Here is a 20,538-nt window from a genome sequence, read left to right as displayed (position 1 = left end):
TCCCAAAAAGAAAGAGTGTGATCCAAGTTATATTAGTTAGAGCATTCTGTTCTAGTTAGAACAGAAAAAGAAGTACTTCATCCCTCATATAAGTCCTTCCAGAGTATACAGTCTATCAATGAAATTAACATATATAGGAACACTTTGAAGGAGGTAAATTTAAATGCAAACAAAAAATTAAAATAATGATAGAGGAAGATCAAATGAGCCTGCCTGCCCTAGACTGCATCTTTTAATGGGGGGGGGGCAGTCTTCAGACCCCACAAGTCTGTGATTACTAAGCTTGGGGTGCAACGATGCTCCTTAGCAGAAGCCAGATCAGCTGGGGGGTGCAGTCAGGCCCGCTGGGTTGGCAGATGGTTAATCACAGGGGATCCCTGCAATTGGCTTGCTTGATAATTAGTACCTAAACCAAGACTCGGTGCCCCATCTGAGCAGGTGCAACTCCTCTACTGAAATGAGCAGGCTTTAACCTCTCTTGGAAGAGAGACTTCATTTTTCCAGGCCTCAGGTTTCTCTATGTCCACAGTGACAGTGACACCTGCCTCCTGAGACAGTCCATAAAATTAGATGACTCTGTAAGTCACTGGATGCAGGTGGGCACGTGCTAAACACCCAGCATTCCATAGCAGGATTGCCACCCAGTCCTCTGCTGAAGGCAAAGGGCAGGAGGAGAGAGTATCTATAGAGATAGTCACCCTCATCCTTAGAAGGTATTTTGGCTTAGATGGCATAAGATAGGCTCCACCAGGGATCCCACTACCACATATCATGACATGGGCCTTCCTGCACCTGAAACCATGTGTTTCCACACCAAGCAATGTGATACACACAGAACAGCCAGCCTCTCTGTCGTCCCATTTGGCTCTACACACAAGCAATCCTGTATCTCAAAGTGGAGAGAATCGGGCCCACTAACATCCACTCATACCAACCAGGTTTCCAGAAAGTCTAATAAAATCTACTGATCTTGCCTCCCACCCTACTGCCTACTGCAGCTTGGTAGAAGAAGAAAACTAGGAAACTAGACATCTCCCCAGCCCTGCTCACTATGGAGGAAACACCAGCCTAAGATGAAGGGAAAGGGACACCAGTGCTGGGGTTTTATGTAAATGTACAGTGAACACCTAGAAGATAAGACAGAGCAAGGACAGAGGGACAGTCACATTCCCTGAGGCCTAATATTTTCACTTAAGTGTTTCTCTCCCGCCCTCCATCAGTATATGAGGGATTCCCCATCAGTGGCCATTTGCAAGTTACCTGGTTTCATTTTTCATTCTCCACCCATCCCGGCACTTGTGAAACCACAGCTCTTGGCCAGGAGAGATGCTAGTCTTCTTAGGGTCTTGAGCACAAAATGTCATTCTAAGAGAAAAAGAAACCATGGTTGTATCCAAAACTCTAGACAGTGCTTTCTGGTTTCAATATAAATGGGAAGGGAAAGAGGAAACTTTCTGCATGGTATATCCACTCCAGAGCCTTAGGAACTGCCCATCCTGATGCACAGCTGCCTATTCCCAATGCAGGACTGCAGCATGTATCTTGCTTTATGATTCAATCTCATGCAGCCTTGATTACATTTTTCCTGATTTTCTTCTCTATCTTCCCAAAAGGCTGCCTGCCATTTGGGCCATGACCTCTTGGAAGCTCCCATCCCTGCCAAAGTCCCCATGAACCTGACCTTAGTACAAAGGCGTATCTTTACCTGAGTGTTGCTTTGGTACTTATCATTGCTTACAACATGAACTTTAAAATTAAAGTTTTGTTCTACTTTATAATAGGCTATGCTTCTTGAAACTATTTTGGGGTTTTGGGATCAATAATCGGCCTCTCCACCAGACTCTATAAGGTCCCTATAAGACACTGCTATGAAATATCCATTAACAAGAGTACTTGGAACTCAATTACATGTCAGAATCAAAGGTTTGGACTGGAGAAATGACTCAACAGTTAAGAACGCAAACTTCATTTGCAAAGACTAGAAGTCTGTTCTCAGCACCCAGGTCAAGCAGCTCACAAACACCTGTAACTCCAGCTCCAGAGAATCAGATGTTCTCTTCTAGACTCTGTGGGCACTCAGGTGCACACACGCAAGCACGCACGCACACACATGCAATTTTAAATTTTTAAATTAAATCTTTAAAAAAATGTTCAATTCATGGACAGTCAAAGGCATAAGAAGAGTCAAAGGCCTGATAATCACCATTTCACAAAAGTTTGTGAGAAACAATAGCTGTGACTGTACCACACAGTCTTGGTGATGTGATTGTCACACTGATAACCACCACTGTGTAGGACACTTCACCCTGATGCTGAGACAGGAAAAAAGTCATAATATGGACCTTTCCAGGGGAGTTTAAACACCTATGGACCTACATTTTTATAACCCTACAAAAATATAGCTTACCTCACTCACAATCAGAAAATACAAATGAATTCAAGACCAGAAGAGCTGCTGCCACCTGAATGGTAGCAGTGTCCCACTGTGGGAGAGGAAGCAAAAGAGGGAAGCTAGGATGCTAGGGCCAATATTGAAAACTAGTCCAACCACTTTGGAGAGTTAACTATCAATAGACTACATCTAAAGTTATCGGATACAGACAGGTAAATGTTTAAAAGCCAACTCATAATACAGTGTGCGCAATCATGGGAAATCTAGCTACATCTAAAACAATCCTACATACTGATAATGGGTATAAACAAAGGTACCAATGGGCACAAAAACATAAAGGAAGGGAGCACATTACAATTAGTTAATTAATGCAAAATTTTCATTCTATCTGGTTTGGAAGAAGGGAAGCTGTGGGCAGAGGAAGGGCACAGAATTGACTCCAAATGTTTCTACGACGTTCGACTTTCAAAATCTTCTATCTGAACACAAACTGGGAAATTGCTTATATTTGTTAAGCTTCAATGGTGATTTAATGAGTGTTTACTACATCTGAAATATTTTATAATAGTGATTGTGTTTCTGCTATCACACCTTCCAGCTCAGGCTGCATTTAAGAGAGAAGGGGAGGAAATCATGTACAATTATGGAGATCATAGCCTAGGTTCAAACAGCTCCTCACTCAAAAACTCCCCAAGTCACAGGTTTCTAGACTAGATACTCTAGAGAAGGATTCAAAGTGCCAATTCACTCTTTCTCCTGAAAGCCTGGCCAAGAACAATAGACACAAACAAGACACAGGAAGAATTATAGAAGAGACAATGTCAGAGGAAAGATTAAAAGGACGCAGGCAGCTTCCTTCAGTCCAAGGCTGATGGTGGCCCCTGCAGAGGTCGATGAAGAATACACCCCTCTGCCAAGGGAGTCTCCAGAGCCTCACTGGCTTTGAGCCCTCCTTGGCAGAGTTAGAGCACAGTAACAAGAGTTGATATATACAGGTCTGGAACTCCCATTTTGGGGTTCAAAGAAATGAGAGGCTGCCAGCTGGCAAAGTGTAGAGAGCTCTTTGCTGGTGGCAGTTACAACCCCAAGTGAACAGCTCGGCTCAGAGGAGACTCAACAATGCTCTAAGAAGTGGGTTCTGGAAGAGTAGGTCTTGTGGAAGACTTCACTGTGTGCCCAGATGCTCCAATTTGCCCCTCAACGCAGCACTCTCCGAGAGCCCTGTCCAGGGGAAGACCTCTTCTTCTGGGCTGGCACAAGACTTAGCAAACAGCAAAAGCACCAAACTCCAGGCAGCCCCTCTCCACCCCTCCTCCTGAGGACTGTGGTCAAGACATAAGATGTACATACCACCGTTTCCAGAAACTCTTATCTGGGTGTAACAGTCCTTGCAAAAAAATAGTTGAAGTTTAGCTGGTGGCAGAGGCCTCTGGATGTTACTCATACAAAGGAGGAAACAAAGAAGAACCTTGTGTTCTCCCCTCACAAAGACCAAGAAGTTCAGGAACACTTACTTGCGCTGAGTTTCTCCAGACTTGACACGAATTCTTCGCACGTGCAGCTCCCTTGAGGGGTTGCTGGGTTGAGACAGGTAGCTTCGGAACTCATTCCACAGGTTGTACCAGGAATTAGATATCCCCTCCCAGGTAAGTCTGAGCTTCAAGAGATCACCCAAGTCCTCCTCAGTGTAGACCAGGAAGGTGTTGGTGGCATTCAGCCCGATCTTGTCCACTCTGCAAGGTGAGAGACAAGCTCGTCTCCTCCCCATCCCCCTTGGGAAACTGGCACAATGTGCCCACCTCATGCCCTCCATGTCCCCACTTCACAGGACCACACAGGAAGCTGAGTTGCACTCTATGCTGACAGATAAATTTGCCCAAAGCGCCTAACTTCTTCAAACCATTCCTGAGCAGCTATCCCTTTGTGACACTAATTCCTAAGAGACAGTGCCAAGGAAGAGCAGAAAAGAGAAAACATAAATTTGCCTTCCCAACAAGCATGCTTGCTGTTCCTCAGCCCAGAGGCAGGAGTTTCCCTTTCTCCCTTCCTCCTCTCCCACTGCACACAGACTGCCTTGCTGCATCACACTAGCAATTGTGGATGTCCATGCCTTGTCTTCCAGCAAGACCTTGAGCCCATACAAGTATGACTGTAGCGGCCTTCTTCTTTTTCCTTCCCTGCCTTTTTTATTCCTTATCACTTGTTTGTTGACCAGATCTCACTGTATTTCACAGGCTGGCACAGAACTCACAATTCCCCTGCCACAGCCTCCCCAAGTGCTGGGATCCAGGCTGCACCGCCACCCCTGGCTGTGATATTTCTTCACAATGACAGCATCATTTGGCAGGATGCTCTGTGCCTGGTGGGAACTCAACAAATCTCTCCAGACCTCCATGCACCCCTCCCACAGATGATCACTACAGAAGGTCCAGGGATGACGTTCACAGAGTTCCCAGGCCCCTAAGGCCTCAGGTGTCAGGCGTGGCCTGAGATGAAACAGCAGTTTCTGCGGGGCTGATCCAGCAATTTCTCATGCAGCTGATTCATCTTGGGCGCTTCCCTCCCTGAAACCCTCTGAGTCAATCACTTGAAGGAGAACACACAGTAGAAGAGAGGAAAGAGCAGATATAGATGCCAGCTAGAACCATACCGCTCCTCCCCTGGGCAAATGGACTTGATTCTCCTGTACTTCTTCCAACACCTTCCTTGCACTCTCACTCTCAGACTAACTAGTTCTCCACCCTGAACCAAGGTTACAAAGAATGTTCACACTTACACTTCCAAAGGCATATTCTGGGAGTCTGCATTGCTGCCATACAGGGTGATGTAGAAGGTGGGCTGGATGTCTCCACTGTTCTTGTAGCTGAAGATGTGGACTTTCATCTGATAATGGTAAACTGGTGGACAATAGAACAAAGACCTTCATGAGAACTGCTTGTCATCTCAAGAGTCACATAGCACCCTGAATTTTAAAAAACAAGCATTCCTGGGCTGGAAAGATGGCTCAGAAGTTAAGAGCACTGACTGCTGTCCTGAGTTCAATTCCCAGCAAGCATGTGATGGCTAATAACCATCTGTAATGAGACCTGATTCCCTCTTCTGGCATGCAATCAAACATACAGCTAGAACACTGTATACATACATAATAAATAAATATTTAAAAAAATAAAACAAGCATCCTGTTGGCCCTCTCTAGCCTTAGCCAGGCTCTGGTCTTGTTCTGCCTGGTAGCATAAGAAGTCAATGAAAAAGTGCCCTGACCTTGGGGAGTCAGATGTTTGGAGACTTGGAGTTATTTATTTTCTATTGTGTAACACTGGATTAAGAACTAAGATATAAACCTCTCTGGGTCTCAAGGCTTTCACATATAAAATACTGTTTCACAAAGTATCATAAACAGGTTATGGAAGTAAAAACTATTGCTTCAGTCTTCCACGTACTTTGCTTCCCATCTATTGAACATGAGCGTAGAACTTTGAGATATTGATACTGATAATTATGGGGAGGTATTTACATCACAAAGGGGTCCTTAGCCTGGATTTCTAAAGGAGCCATTTTACTAGGCATGCACAATGTGATCTGGTTTTTAATAACTTGCTACATAGACCACAACTCCTGGGATGCTACATACCCTGTTCTACAAGAAAATATAAAGGAAGAAAAAGATTAAGGGGCACCTAGGAACATGAAGGTAAGTTACCTCTGAAAGGCATGCCAGCCCGGGTTTTTAAGTACATTTTGCTATTCCTCTTCTTCCTCATCTTCTTAGTGTTGTAGCCAATGCTATTACAACGGTTCTTCCGGCAGCTGAGACAGATCCCCTTTTTGAAGCGGTTGGAGTCCGTACACTGGAAGGCGAAGCTCGGCTTGTCCTGATTCACCAAAGAATCGACAAAGAGGTGTACGGCTCGTTCATGCTCACATTTCACCACTTCTGTGATTGCTGAGGAGACAGGGGGACAGAAAACACATGGGATGAACCACTCCTGGAAGATTCCACTGCTCAGTCCATAGTCGTTATACACCTCATCAGGGATGGGCTTATTGAGCCGATGGTGTGTGATTATTAACCTAGATAGGTTCAGTGGTATTATGGAGTTCCTATTTAACATATAGAGGAATTAAGACCATTCCACACATCTGTCTGCTCTGTGAGGGACAGCAACACTAAAATACTCAGAGAAATGAGGAGAAGAAAGTTCACACACTAAGAGTAAAATAGAAGGCCAGGAGTGGTGGTGCTCACCTTTATTCCCAGCACTCCCAGGCAGAGATAGGAGGATGTCTGTGAGTTCGAGGCCAGCCTAGTCTACATAGCAAGCTCCAGTACAGCAGAGACCACATAGAGAGACCCTGTCTTAAAAAAAAAAGGAAAGAGAAGAGAAGAGAAGAGAAGAGAAGAGAAGAGAAGAGAAGAGAAGAGAAGAGAAAGGTAGAGTGTTAAAGAGCAGCCGTGTGGTAGAGTCACTAAGTCCTAACATTTATCTGGGTAGAAACACCAGAAATGAATGCTGAGCCATGGTAGCACTTGTCTTTAATCCCAGCACTCAGGAGGCATTGGGAGGCAGATCTCTGTAAGTTCAAGTCCAGCCTGGTCTATATGTCAAGTCCAGGCCAGCCAGGGCTACATTAGTGAGATCCTGTCTCAAGAAAAAAGAAAATCAATCAGTGACAACTGTGACTTGGAAGCATGAGCAAGCAGGTGAATGTTAACAGGAAAGTAGCGTGACTCAGCACTGTGGGAGAGGTAAGAATGATGAGTTAGCTGTACTAACAGCTCTGGCTGACTTAGAAAACAGATGGAATGAATCAAACACAAGGCATGTTAAGTACAAACTCACTTCCATATGCAATAGATCCCAAGACATCATTAAATCCACAGCCTGGCTGGAAGTCACCACCATTAGGATAGATGTCAATGTGACCCACAGGCATCCGAATCCCAATGCTCAAGCCAAAGGAGAGTGTGTAGGTGTGCAGGACATCCACAAAGTCTGCGTCATCAGGAGAGAGCCTCCTGCTGATGTCTGCCCCTTCAAACATGGGTCCTGCGGGATCCAGACCTGCAGCAAAGAAAGCCAAGATGGACTTAGTCAGAGCATCAAGGCATTGAGTCTTGACTTAAGAGTTCAAGTATACAGAATGAAGATGCTCACTGAGCCCAACAGCCAAATCCAGATACAGCAAGCCTGGAAAAAATAAGGAACCCATATATGGTTGATCCAATTTGTCATCACTAGAATTAAGTCCTATAATTATAGAACCAGCACATTTTTCCTGAAACCCCCATGCCTCAGCCAGCCCAGTATACTAACCACAAGATTTACCCTGCCATCAGCCCTGGGAAACCACAGGAGTAAGAATTAGAGTTGATCCTGACCCAAGCTATTCATCTGGGTCATCTGCCACTGGGTACCTTCCAAAGCAGAACTCTGTCTTTTCCAAACTAGATGGTTTGTATGTATTTGGATTCACTTTTCCCTTTCCTTTTAGTTATGAGCCAGGCCAAGGCCCAGGCCCAGGTATGGATGAGAAAAGCATCTCCAAATCTCAACATGGTATGAACCCAAACACTGGACTTCACCATGCGTTCTCTTTTGCAGCCACAGTGAGAAAGACTTTCTGCTTCCGCACCTTCCATGTTAACCTGAAAGCTGCTCTACATGGGCCACTGGTTCTCCCACTCTGGACTGTTCAGATCATGTGAAGGAGCTTGCTATAAACTTGGATTCTACTATGTAGCTCTAAAAAACATTGGAAGGATAATCAAGCGAATAGTCACCTGTGAGCAGGAGCATCAGGAGAGCCAGTGAGGAAGAAACTGGTCGAGTATACACAGCATTGTGAAACCTAACACTGTCTCTTCATTCTGAGCTACACAACTATAAAAACACTGTTTAAAAGAAAGAAATAATGAACAGACTCTCAAAGCATAAGAGCAGATTTCTGAGTCCGCAGGGCCAGAGAGTTGAACAGACAGGGCTGGCATACAACACAGAAATGTAGATTGGTTCTCCAGGTGATCCTATAAGTCAGTGACTTGTGGACCAGACATAGAAATTTGTTTCTGCTCTTTATATATGTTCTTCATATATGAAATGGGACCTTATTTTCATAAATTTTCATTTATGAAAATTTTTTTATTTTAATAAATTTTTTCATTTATGTGAAAAAATTAAGAGAGTAAGAATTTGTCTATATTTATTATCAAGCTGTGATTATACAAACTGGATTTATCCCAACCAGGAAGGCTCCATACTCTACTGACACACAAAAAGGATGTGGAAAGGGTCAATAAATAAGATGTAGGGGCTGGTGGGGTGGTTCAGTAGTTAAGAATGCTGGCTGCTCTTCCAAAGGACCTGGATTCAATACCCAGTACCCATGTAGCAGTTCCAAGCTATCTATAACTCCAGTTCCAGAGGATGCAACACCCTCACACAGACATGCATGCAGGCAAAACACTAATGCACAGAGAAATTAAAAAACATAATTTTTTGAAAAAGAAAAGAAATAAGATGTACACAGGATGGTCCCTGTCTTGTCCAAAACAATGTTGGACACTGAGAATGTTTTTGTCCTCAAGAATCATTTGGTGATTTCAGGAAAAATTTTCGTTTATGGCACTTGTGGGTAGGAGAACTAATATCTACTGAGGACAGGCCAGAGATACTGCTAAACCTCCTAAAATGTGCTGCATTGCCCTGACACACACACACACACACACACACACACACACACACACACACACACACCCCAAGTCCCCATGGACCCCCATAACATCACTTCCCAGACTAAGAGACCCCAGTCTAGAGACACCAAGGCCTGGAGGTAATATGGCCAAGAACTATGTCTTTTGTTGTCTTTTATTTATTTTGTTTTGAATTTTTGAGACTAGAGCCTGGGGAGCTGACAGAATAGTAATCAATGCCACATGCAGCAACCCTCATGTCTCAAAAGCAGGTCCTTCCCTCCAACCTCTCAGTGGAGCAGGGGCCCGGCCTCTGTCCAGTTGCATGTCCCACACTGTTGTAGGACTCTCTATGTAAACCACACTGCTCTGAAACTCTCAAAGAACTGCCTGTTCCTGCTGGGATTAAAGCAAACATCACAATACCCGGAAGATCTGTGTCTTAAAAGGAGGCAATGTGTGACAGAACCATATTCCCCAGATCCAGCACCAAGAACTAGTGGGGTCACTGGGATGCACATGAGAGGGTACCCTTAGGACAAAGGCTTTACATGTAGAGTGAACAAACCAGGGCTCATTACTAATGGAGACAGGTGGATGCTAAAACCAGAAAGTTATAGAAGTTTGGATGATTTTATGGGTGAAAGGCAGATTTTTATGGCAGAAAGGCATCCCAGGCTACTTAGGGATCAACCCTAACCCAGGATCAAAAGAAAGATGGCACGATAGTGCCCTTCCAGAATAGCCCACAATGACCTATTGGATAGACTGCAAGAGCCATAGTATGACACAGAAGCTTCTCCCTGCCTCTCACCATGTGCACCGAAGAGGAAAAGAAAGAAGAAGAGGGGAACATTATGCTCTGCAACCAATACAAGAGAGGGGCTCTTTGCTTGGTACAAACAAAGGTCCCCACCAGACAGGCAGCTCCATGGAAACGAAGCTGTGCTGGAGGAATGCCGACAGCTGAGGGGGCCTCACAGGCCAGTGTGAGGCCTTCACCTACCCAGCTCCCTGCTTGGACTGTGTGACACACATCCCTGGCCCAAAAGCTCAGGAGGAAAGTGACATAATCTACTTTTTATTATATATTTTATCTATACTTCTAGATAGTAGCTAAGGGCAGGCCCTGCAACCTAGTAACCTGGACTGAATCCCAGACCTGTTAGTTGTGTGCAAGATATTGGGCTCATTGTTTAATCATCCCGGTCTCCTTCCCCCAACTGTGAAAGCTGATGTGTGGCTTAGAGATAGCACGGAGGAAGTACCATGTGCTTGAGGATTGGACATTAAATAGCATCTATCTTATAGCCTGAACAGAATGTACACCTCACTCATATTTCTTATAGGAATTCTCCCGCTTTTTTATTGCCCATAACTATCTAGACACAAGTTCAGTTAGAAATGCATGACCTCTTCCCTACTGCACCACAGATTGCTCTGCAAAGCTGTCTGTGGCAAACTCCTGAAAGCCCCACACCCTCCAGCCAAGCAAGACTGGGACTCAGATCTCTTCTAGGCCCCAAACTAAGGACCCGTGTGGCCTCTGCACAGTAGCATCACTCCCTGGGGACTACAGACCAGGCAAGCTGTGGTTTCCATCCTCTTATCAACAGGTTCTCATGAGAGGCCTACCAACATGAAGAAGAACAGAGACAACCTACCTCCATCAGACACCTACAACAGAGTGCAGCAAGCAACTGGACAGAGGCCAGGCCTCTGCTCCACAGAGAGGTCAGAGGGAAGGCCCTGCTGTCAGAACATGAGGGCTACTGCATGTGACATTGATTAGCATTCTTCCAGCTTCCCAGATGGTCACAGACAAGAGGCACTCTCTTCACCAGCTACCACCTAAACAAGCAAAAAGAACTGGAAAGCTCCTAGCTAGCCCTATCTCACTTCAGACTAGAAAAAAAAAAAGAAAAACAAAATCTTTGGCTTGTCCTTGTTGCCAAGGATGTACTGGACCTTGACTTAGGTAGAGACACACAAGTGCTGCAGTTTGCATCCAACTGGCCAGGCCCTGGAACATTAGAGAATGGCCACACAAATCACAGCCTCCTTTGGACCGTTCAAGCCCCAGGGACCTACAATTCAGGAAGAAGGGCTCTCAAGCTATGTTGAATGGAATCATTAGCTCTAAAAGAGTTTGTATGCATGTCTGTGTGTGTACCTATTAGACTCTATGTATATGCCTTTTAGACTCTATGTGTATACCTATTAGACTCTAGACTCTGTATATACCTATTAGACTCTGAGTGTGTACCTGTTAGACTCTGTGTGTATACTAATTAGACTCTGTATGTGTATCTATTAATCTCTGTGTGTGTACCTGTTAGACTCTGTGTGTAAACCTATTAATCACTGTTGTGCACACCTATCAGACTCTGAATGTGTACCTATTAACTCTGTGTGCACACCTATCAGACTCTGAGTGTGTACCTATTAACTGTGTGCACACCTATTAGACTCCTTCCCACCAGAGTCCTATTTCAAAACAAAAGCACTACAGGAAAAGACAGTGGCCATACCTTTTCTTCTAGGTGCTCTCTGACTGTGGCTCAAATATATCCTCCTTGAAAAATTCATGGGCAGAAAAAGTAATCCCAAATTCAAATGTGAATGACATTTGGAGGTAAGATGTTTGAGAGCCAATTGTCATTAGATAAAGTCATCAAGGTGGTGTCCCCAACATGATGCTGATGTTTTTTTTTATATTTTTATTTATTTATTATGTATATAACATTTTGCTTCTATGTATATCTGCACACCAGAAGAAGGCACCAGATCTCATAACTGATGGTTGTGAGCCACCATGTGATTGCTGGGAATTGAACTCAGGACCTCTGGAAGAGCAGACTGTGCTCTTAACCTCTGAGCCATCTCTCCAACCCAGTTTTATATGAGAAAGAATGACCTAAGCTAGCATGCTTGCTCTGTCTGATCATGTGATATCCTCCACCACATTATCATGCAGCAAAAAGATGCCAGGAAGCAAAAAAATAGCCTCCTGTGCATTAGAACATCCAATCTGTGCCATTTGGTTATAGCAACCAAAGCAGCATAAGACATCATTCTTAGTATATTAGGGATGAGAAGGGAGCTAGGGGTGAATGCCTACAAAAGAATGCTGGAAAGAGAAAGGTGGTCAGGGCAGCAAATTTACCAATCATTTTAGTGTAGAGGAAGTTCTCTTGTGTACCTAAAGATCCCAAAAATGGATAAAGGATCTTTGACATTTTTCATAATCATTAAATAACTTGGTCCAAATTCAAGCATTAAAAATTCACTATGATGTGATTTCCAATACAGAAAAACCCCATTTTCTGTTGAGTACCTGGATAGCAATATCAGAAAAATTTCTTTAATTACAAAATGCAACCACTCATTCTAAACAGTAACTGTCACTGATAAAGATGCACCCTTAACATTGGAAAGAAGTTATTGGTTGATGAAAGAGAAACCAGAGGCAGGATTCAAACTAGACTCGTACTCACATCTGGAATCTCATGAGAGAGCTAAGAGTGAATGCTCAGAAGCTTGGAAGCCAAGGTTCCCTTTTGGCCTCTGCTCTTTAGTTCTTAGCTATTTGCCCCTGAGCAAGCTGACTCACTTTTGCCTGTGTCCTCACCTCTTGAACTAGACCAGCAATTTCCAAGCTATGTTCCCTATTGCTTGGTGACCTTGTGATTTTTCCACCTTGAATTTCTCCCAGGAAGGAGAAAATCTGAAAGGCATGGCTAACACAAACCCTATATTCATGTGGAAGGGCACTACTAACACAACTCATATATACGTATGGCCAAAGCAGATCTTACCAGTTATTCTGCCCACTGTTCCTTTCACAAAGTTGCCAGTGTATCCAGCCACATGGGCTCCAAGGCTGTAGCCAATCAAGTGAACGTTCCCAAGAGAAAAGTCTTCCTTCTCCTGCAAAAAGTCATCAAAGGATGTAGTTCTGACCTCCAGGACCACCAACAATTCAACTTGTACACCATAATAGAAGGGTCACAGAGGTCACAGATGTAAGGCTCTCTGCAGCATCACCTGTGCTGCTGGCATGTAATATGGATGGCCCACCAGGGACAGGGAGTTCTAAAGGACTTGGTGACGCTTCAAATGCCAAGGGGGCACTGTGGAAGATACAACCAAAGGAGGCATGCCTGAGTGTTCCCCTGCAAGCTCTCCTACAAGGTTTCCTTTCTTTGGGGCAGTATTCAAAGAACATAGATGGATCAATGTAGAGGTCAAAGATACCATACCCACAGTAGACCAAGGTGCCAGACATGACCATGACCATGACCATGACCATGACCATGACCGCAGTGACCTGCTCCCTGCCAGGACTCTCAGGCTTTGACCTCTGCTCTACCCTCCAGAAGCATCTGACTTCTCATCTTAAGTTACTCGCACTCCCACACCTGGAACAGTGTCCCCTTCCAGAGTACTCAGCTAGGGAAGGGGGAGATGCTGAGGTGGGACTTTGACCTCTGACTCAGAAAACAGTCTTTCTAGCACCCCAGAGCAAAGTACAGCTCACAGATCTCCCCCAGGATCATGCCAGGAGTCATAAGATCCCCAAGGGAAAGTGAGGTTGGAAATGCTCAACATCTAGGGTCACTTTGCCAGTAGAACCCTTGTCCCTCCTGCCTGTTAAGTCTACTGATTAAGTTATAAAAAGTTACATCAAGACCTCAAGATATGTTCTGCACACACTGTGTTAAACAACACAGTGGATGATCCGTTTGAAGCACTTGCCGTTCATTCGCACAACCACCCTCCAAAGTCAAGAGAAGCCATCTGTGGCTCCTTCAGATAGAAACCATCCCTGGCTCCTGGCCATTCTCAACAACCCTAAGGGCATCAGCTTCTGAGGTCGGAAACTAATCTCCCGCAAGACAAATATTTTACAGCAACTAAAGTAACAGAAAAATCCAGAGATCTACCAATCATTAAAGAGTTCTGAAGCAGGCTTTGAAGTAGTTCATGCAGTGCTTTAATTTAGCAAAAATTGTAATGCTAGAGATTTTTATCATCCTCGAAGTTCATAACATGTGCTCTGCATTTCCTAAGAAACTGCAGGCTTAAGGTCCTGCTTACCTTAAGAAATGAAATGGAAAGAAAGAAAAACCTAATGAAAGATGGCTCCCTTTCATCTCTGCTTACCTGCAACCAGTCAAGCATCCCAGCCACTTTCTGTCCCACCACCCTGGTGTTATTGACTGCATCTATGTACAGCTGGTGAGCCAGGGGCAGCCAGTCAACCACCACCACATTAGCATCTTTCTCTCTTGTCTGCAGGGCTGACACAAGTTTGTGCAGCCATTTTTCCAACATGCCACTCATCTGCAAAGAAAACAGGAAGATTATTTTTCTTTTAATTCTCCTTCTGGACTTCAGAAATCCCGTGATCCTCTGCTCATCTGACCGGTCCTTCACAGTGGCTGCTGAAGAAATTAAGAATTGCCCACGTGCAAGACAACCAAAGGAAGAAAGGCTTGATGCTTTCTTTGTTCCATTGCTCTTCACATCTCTGGTTTCCCATCAGATTTTTCACAGCTGATGTGCTGTACTATATTGTCTAATGTCCATTACATGGGTATTGGTGGTGATAATGGCATGAGGTTAGTCTGAATCCCTGTCACAGTCAGGCAAGTGGCCTGGTTCATCCTTCAAGGAGTTAGAGAAGGTTGCCTTGGAGAATTAGCTCCTCCCTTAGAAACATACTGTCACTTAGGCAAACACCAAGTTAACAAATGATTCCTTCCCACAACCCATCTCTGCCATCCTCTTGACCTCAGCGTAAGAAGAATCCACCCCTGGAATCCCAAATTAGAACTCAGAACATATTTTCCCACAGAAACAACATTACACATGGTGACTAGAAGCAGTTGTAACCTATCCACACGTACATTATCAAATAAATAGATTTTTTGTGCTTAGCCTGGGAACCCAAACACTATTTACAACTTGCTTCTATGGGAAACTACCATTCCAAGTTCCAAACACATTACAAAAGAACTTTCTGGAATGCTCCCCATTGGTAAGCTGCAGGCAGTTAGTATTTGCATTTTGACAGGAAGACCTTAGAGAAATTCAAATGTGAGATTCCGCTTGTGTCCTGAGGGATGAAGACAGACAGACAGGCCCCCAGTCATCCCTTCGTTCACTATAGGAAGGTAGACTCCTACCTTCCCAACTCCCAAACCCATCCCCAACTGTTGACAGTAGATCTGAAGACCCAGCAAGAATGTAACGGATATGAATTTCTCAACATTAGAAGGAGGAACGTCCCCTTCCAATTAGTCCAGGCAGAAACCTGCTCACTTAATAGTGCCATTTTCCTACAGACTGTCATTCTATAAATGAACAAATCCCTTGCTGGCCAAGAGTTTCTGAAGCTGAGTGTTAAAGCCCTTTTTTGTTGAAGTTTGTCATGGGCCTTTCAATGGAAATTGCTCTGCGAGGGCACATAAAGAATTCCAGTGCCTTTAAACGGGGCCATCTCTATGCAAACAGGAGGGCAGCATGCCAATAGAAGCCAGCCAGCCAGGCCAGCTGGCCCCGCAGATTCTCTGAGCCAGTTAAGTTGCTTCAGTTCAGCTCCTGCTCTTGGAGCAGGATGGGCCCCCTCCAGGCAGTGGTTGGCCAATGTAATTAAGTATAATTAGAGCTCCTTCAGAGCTAAGGGAATTGGGCTGCTGGCCTTGGGAGAAGCATTTCCTGAAAGCCCACTGCACACCAGCACTAAATGCCACCCTGCTGAGTCCAGATTGCCCCCTCTGAGAAGCCCCCATTACATTCTTCACAGCTGTCTGAAATACAAGCAGCCCACAAGGAAAGGGGGGGCAGGGCTTGGAATCTGGAAGCACGGCTATTCTTTTTAATTGACCAAAACAAAAGGAATCAAATCTTATAAAAAGCTGCAGAACCCCCTCCTGGGCTCACCGTCCATCCATGAATGATGAAAAAGGTTTTGGCTGTCATGTTGAAGCCACAGTCTTCCAAGAGTTGGTTGTCACCAAGGGAGAGATTGCACCCTTCATGCTCTGGGTCCATGGAAGTGCGGACGTTAAAAGACACAGAGGGTTTGACGGTAGCAGGTACTCTGGTGGGTTTATGATGTTCATCTGGGGAGAAAGAACAGGTAAATACTTGTGGTGGCTGGGGAACTAACTTCTAGTTCAGTCTTAATCAAATTACTTGTCATCTGGGTTTTAGTTTTTACAACTACAGAGTGTTTCCTCCTTACCTTCTTAGACAGCGGTTTTCAACCTGTGGATCAGATATTTACATTACGATTCATAACAGTAGCAAAATTGCAATTATGAAGTAGCAATAGGAATAATTGAAGCTGCTGTAAATCTGCTATTACAACTATCCTCGGTGAGTATTAATTAGTCATTTGAACTAAATGCTGTTGCTCAGAAACAAGTAGCTGTCTTTCTTACTTTTATCTTTATTCTTCCCTACCAAACTGATTTTCCCTTCCTTTCTTCCCTCCCTCAAATTCCTACCTTTGAATGTGGCTCCTATTTTCCTGAACTGCTTAAGACTAGTTGAGTCAAGAACTTAGAAATTTTCATATTAAAAAAAAAATCCTTATAGCCAGGCACCATGGTGTATGCCTGTAATACCAGCACTCTTGAGGCTTAGCTAGATGGAGGCAAGATGATTGTAAATTCCAGGCTAGCCTGGGCTAGCAAGAGTTCCAAGTAAGTGTAAGTTCATGTTCTTTCTCTGCCTCTCTTCGTCTCTCTCTCTCTCTCTCTCTCTCTCTCTCTCTCTCTCTCTCTCACACACACACACACACACACACACACACACACACACACACAGACCTGGTGGCTCATACCTATAACCTATAATCTCAGAACTTGGGAGGCTGAAGCAAGAGAACTCCTGCGAGTTTGAGACCAGCATGGGTGACATAGTAAATTCCAGGCCAACCCGGGCTTTATAGCAAGGCTGGGGGTGGAGGTCGTGGGGAGGTGGTGACTGAGAATGACAGTAATATCAGAGAGAGAAGGCAAGCTTGTGGGACATACCACATATCACATGACAGCCCCTGTAGAGTCTGGGGTATCCCCTATGGGTCAAATGCGTTAGTATTTCTGCAGTGAAACATAGGACAACTCACGCTCTACAGGGAAAATACAAAGATTACAAATAGCTTTCTATCAGGGTCTGCTGCCAGATGACCTGAGAGCATGTAAGGTGAGGTTCTTGCCATACAACTTCCCAGTAAACAACGTTTTGAGAGATTTGGGATTTTGCAATTGGAGGTAAAAGGGTATTGATCTGCTGCACAAGCAGCTTCCCTGGCATTCCCGTTTTGATCCAACACTTACTCCAAAGACCTTACACATTCTCAGGGCTCTTTGCAGAGGCACCAGTTTGTTACTCGAAAGGCTGAAGCCATGGGAAAATTCCTCACCACAGCAGAGCTGCCCCTGCCAGCTCTATGTTATACACAGTGCTGCCTTTTCTTGTTCCCAGGACATAGCACTAACAGCCACTATGGCCATGTGACACCAGGTAGGCACTGTCATTAAAGATAAGCACTAACTGACCCCCACCTTAACTCATATTATCATCCTAGTAAGCTTCTCTTGATATGGGATTAGGGAGATAGAGTGCACTCTCCTGTTACCCAGGAGTACTGGGAGATACCAAATGAACATCCAGGAGCTTAACGAACAGTTGGAACTGTCTAGTTCTGGCGGCACAAGGCTGTAATCCCAGCTACTATGAAGGTTGAGGGCAGGAAGATTGAAGATGGGAGGCCTGTCTGAGTGCAGAACGAACTGAAGGCAAATCTGAGTAACTTAGCTAGTGCTGCTTCCAGCTTTTTAAATACTAATAGCACTTGTAAAGGACCAGGCATGTCTACTGTGGTAGAATGATTTGAGTGCACACTTAAAGCCATAGATTGGCTCTTAAGTACTAAAAAGACCCACAAGGGAGCTAGAAAGTAGCTTGGCGAGTTTGATCCCCAGCACCCTGAAATCAGGTGTGATGGCTCATGCTTGTGCAAGGTCAACCTCAGATGCATAGTGAGTTTGAGCAGAGTCAGGGCTACAGGAGACACTAACCCCCTCCAAAAAAAAAAAAAAAAAAAAAAAAAAAAAGGAGAAGGAAGGGGAACAGGAGGAAAGGAAAGGGGGAATTGGGCAAAGACACCATAACTATGGAGAGGGTGGTGGTGAAATGGGCCAAGGAGATACAAGGGGTTGGGGACATATGCGGATATAAGAGGGATAAAATCCAGAAAACGCCCCTAAAGACACATGACCAGAACACGGGTTAGCTGTCATGAAACTAAAACTCCAACTGACAGAGATTTGAGAGAACAGACATTGTCAGTTCAGTTCCCCAACCTGAACAGCCACTCTCATGGAGAGCAGATGCAGTGGCTTAGAAGAAAAGGGAGCTCTCAGCCTCCGAGAGGGAGTTGAGGCTAAACCCACACATAGACAAGGAAGACTGCCCTTGTCTGGGTTGCACCGACCCCACCACAACCTAGCTTGGTTCCTACTCCTTAAAAACAGGGTCACTTTGGCATTTGGGCCTTTGTGATTGTTCTTTACCCGGGTATCCTTGCGGTTCATTCCCTCAGCTCCTTGCTGAGCGGTCAAGTTCTAGAATAAGGATCTCCCTGACCACACACTAAAAGGCACTGTGCTCCCTCAGCAGCCCTTTCGCCTCCCGCCTCAACGTCACTTTCCTGCCTCCCTCTGGGTATCGTTTACATACCGCTGAGATAAGGTCCCACAAGGATAGGGACTGCCATCTAATCTGTTTTTCTCTGCCTTCCCCCACCATCAAGAGTTCCTGGTACTAGAATGCAGCCATACTTTTCAAATGAATAGCACCACCCCCTAAATACTCAGAAACTTGAAGGAACTTTAGAATCCTTCAGGAAAAGAACTAGAGATGCCACCTACCCAAGCCATGCCTCTAGCTAACACTCAAGCTGGAAACAAGGCAGGAGGAGAAGGTAGGTTTTTCCTGTTCTTTCCGACTTAAGCTCCCACGTGCCTAACAGGGACTCGGAGCTCCTGACGCGCTATCTGCAGACTGAATGAAATGATTTAAGTGCTCCAGGACCCTCCACTGTTTAGCCAGCGGATGCTGGTTCTGGATGACCCCACTCACACTCCACCAGGGCAGGTTGCCTCCAGTGAAAGAGTGTCCTACAGAACGAAAAAAGAGGAAAAACTATGCTAGAAGGAAGGGGAAGGATGGAGGAATGGGCAGAGCAGAGGAGGGAAGGTTATTTGGGAAGAAGTTACAGAGCAGCTGTCCCCTACAAGCACTTATCAATCTGAAGCCCGCCCTGCCGCTACCTTAACTTCCAACTAAGTGCTGATGAAGGGGACGGGGTAAGGGGGGAGGGGCGCCGGAAGTTAGAATTTTCTTGCCTCTCCAACCTCCAAAAATAAGACAAGGTTTAAAACATGGTATAATTTAAGTGAGGCTGGAAAGCAGCTCCTAGCCGAACAGCGCTGATTAATGGAAGTGGGAGGAGGCAAGAGAGAGGACTCCAGCCCACGCACCCTGCCTGCTCGCCGGCAGCCTCCTGGATCGCTTGCTAGCGGATGCTCTCATCCGAAACGCCAGGACTAGTAGCCTCCAATACCGAGGAGAACGCAGCGCAGTGGGAAAAGATATCGTTGGGACATGGAAGCACTGAAGAAGGTTTCTTAGGGCTGTAAAGGCCCAGCGCAGAAAAGTGGGAAGAAAAGAAATAAAAATGAATGCACATTACCTCGCAGCGACCCCTGGGGACGTAAGGTTGTGAGACTTCCCGCCGGGAAGCAACAATAGACGCTCCAGATGTAGAGCAGGAGAACCGGGTTTCGCATCCTCCCCTGCCACGCCCCCTCCTCTCAAACAAGTTTTTTTGTTTGTTTGTTTTCTGTTTTTCTTTTCAAGCCGCTAAAACCTCCCGAGCCTAGAAGTGAGAAGCCTGGTCTTGGCCAGAAAGTGATGTTCTGGACATCTGGAGGAGAATCTGGTAGTTTGGTAGCGCTGCGCGCGGCGCGGGAGAAAAGAAGCCAGTGGAAGCACTGGTCCTCTCCCGGAGCCTCCGCGAAGCCGGGGGCTGGCTGCTGTCACACGGCGAGCTCCAGGAGAGGTACTTTTTAAAAGTATTCCAGTCATCTGACCCATCGCCAGATGGTTATTTGCATAATTTATTCTCGTCTGGGAACGCTGATTGGTCATACCTCTGACGCCAAACCCAGAACTCCCCAAAGTTTGAATGAAAGTGCCACACACCCACCACGTGGACGCCCGCAGGGGTGAACTAGTTACTTCGCTGGCCAGCTCCAAGGGCTGCCGCGACTATAGCCGCCCCTGATTCCCCTTCTATTCCTGGACTCCTAGGTCCTCCACTTGCCTGCTGGGTCCCACGAAGAACATTCCCATGAAACGATGCTCCCACTAGAGA

At 45.3% G+C, this 20,538-nt stretch overlaps 1 protein-coding gene across 1 annotated transcript; it reads right to left on the bottom strand.

Moving 5' to 3' along the window:
- Window positions 1-1,256: 1,256 nt before the first annotated feature.
- On the bottom strand, window positions 1,257-19,951 carry Lipg (lipase G, endothelial type). Its single transcript, XM_035438714.1, has 9 exons — window positions 19,855-19,951; window positions 16,032-16,213; window positions 14,250-14,429; window positions 12,902-13,013; window positions 7,234-7,455; window positions 6,093-6,335; window positions 5,169-5,289; window positions 3,907-4,125; window positions 1,257-1,365 (listed from the first exon to the last, which is right to left on the bottom strand). Exons 1-9 carry the CDS (start codon window positions 19,949-19,951, stop codon window positions 1,257-1,259), a joined length of 1,485 nt encoding a protein of 494 aa, XP_035294605.1.
- Between the last annotated feature and the right edge of the window lie 587 nt (window positions 19,952-20,538).

This window comes from Cricetulus griseus, chromosome 2, assembly GCF_003668045.3.
Source record: "Cricetulus griseus strain 17A/GY chromosome 2, alternate assembly CriGri-PICRH-1.0, whole genome shotgun sequence".
NCBI classification, from domain to species: domain Eukaryota; kingdom Metazoa; phylum Chordata; class Mammalia; order Rodentia; family Cricetidae; genus Cricetulus; species Cricetulus griseus.
The sequence above is the reverse complement of the archived record's forward strand: the minus strand, read 5'-3'. Positions and strand labels throughout refer to the sequence as shown.

What these genes read in the sequence shown, in the direction of transcription:
- Lipg (XM_035438714.1), bottom strand. Translation starts at nt 19,951, where the DNA reads ATGCGAAACCCGGTTCTCCTGCTCTACATCTGGAGCGTCTATTGTTGC. An exon ending in GGCTGGCATGCCTTTCAGAG is followed by an intron (nt 5,290 to 6,092) that starts GTAACTTACCTT and finishes ATTGTCCACCAG; the next exon opens with TTTACCATTATCAGATGAAA. An exon ending in TCTGGAGAAACTCAGCGCAA is followed by an intron (nt 1,366 to 3,906) that starts GTAAGTGTTCCT and finishes TTTTTCTCTTAG; the next exon opens with AATGACATTTTGTGCTCAAG.